This window comes from Rhagoletis pomonella, unplaced genomic scaffold, assembly GCF_013731165.1.
Source record: "Rhagoletis pomonella isolate Grant_MI unplaced genomic scaffold, Rhpom_1.0 Rhpom_scaffold_31836, whole genome shotgun sequence".
In the NCBI taxonomy this organism is placed as follows: Eukaryota; Metazoa; Arthropoda; class Insecta; order Diptera; family Tephritidae; genus Rhagoletis; species Rhagoletis pomonella.
Genome location: NW_023490237.1, coordinates 1 through 1024, shown reverse-complemented (window position 1 = coordinate 1024; position 1024 = coordinate 1). Strand labels below are relative to the sequence as shown.

The window sequence follows — 1024 nt, the reverse complement described above, 5'->3', positions numbered from 1 at the left end:
TTAGCTGCTGTTATGGAATATTTGGCGGCTGAAGTACTTGAATTGGCTGGTAATGCTGCTCGTGATAACAAAAAGACCAGAATCATTCCACGTCATTTACAATTGGCCATCCGCAATGATGAGGAATTGAATAAACTGCTGTCTGGTGTGACCATTGCTCAAGGTGGTGTTTTGCCTAACATTCAAGCTGTACTTTTGCCCAAGAAAACCGAAAAGAAAGCTTAAAGTGTACATTGCAGTCAATTTAAACATTTCATCCACGCAACAAAACCGTCCTTTTCAGGACGACAAAATTCATTTACAAAGAGATTAAATATATTTTCTTAAAAAATAGTTGATTAATTTTCATTTATTATATGTGCCAATCAAAGAAATTTTATATGTATATTGTGTGCATATAAAATCAACAACCACTTCGAGAGTCCAAGCGCTTGGATTCGCGCCAAATTGCCCCTTATTTAGAAACTGTTTTTACACACGTGTACGTACAATAACTGAATAAGCCACAGTGGATACAGAATAATTGCACATACATACATATTTAGGTATACTTTTACGTATATATGTACATACATACATATGTATATGTACATATGCATGTACATGCGCATGCATACAACTAACTAACAGCGTCACTGAAATGCAAAAGGTACAGTACACAAATTTATACCTCGCAAACGAGTGAAAATCGGTAGGTAAAATACTAATGTTGTAAATATGTATGTATATTCGAAATAAAACGATTTTTGATAATTAAAACTTTGATGATCTTTTGTTTAAAAAATTGTGGCCCTGAAAAGGACCGTTTTTTATAAATTGAGATTTTTCGTTCGTAATTTATTTAAGCACGCTCTCCACGAATACGTCTAGCCAGTTGAATGTCTTTGGGCATAATTGTGACGCGCTTGGCATGAATGGCGCACAAATTGGTATCTTCAAATAAGCCAACTAAATATGCTTCGCTTGCTTCTTGTAAAGCCATAACAGCGGAACTCTGGAAACGTAAATCGGTCTTGAAATCCTG

The 1024-nt window shown here is 35.2% G+C and overlaps 1 protein-coding gene across 1 annotated transcript; it reads left to right on the top strand.

Annotated features, from left to right (window-relative positions):
* Nucleotides 1-6: 6 nt before the first annotated feature.
* On the top strand, nucleotides 7-293 carry LOC118732881 (histone H2A-like). The gene has a single exon (XM_036461984.1). The coding sequence runs from the start codon at nucleotides 13-15 to the stop codon at nucleotides 223-225; it is 213 nt and encodes a 70-aa protein (XP_036317877.1). The 5' UTR covers nucleotides 7-12; the 3' UTR covers nucleotides 226-293.
* The last annotated feature ends 731 nt before the right edge of the window (nucleotides 294-1024 follow it).

Excerpts from the sequence above, each read along its gene's own strand:
- LOC118732881 (XM_036461984.1), top strand. The coding sequence starts at position 13 with ATGGAATATTTGGCGGCTGAAGTACTTGAATTGGCTGGTAATGCTGCT.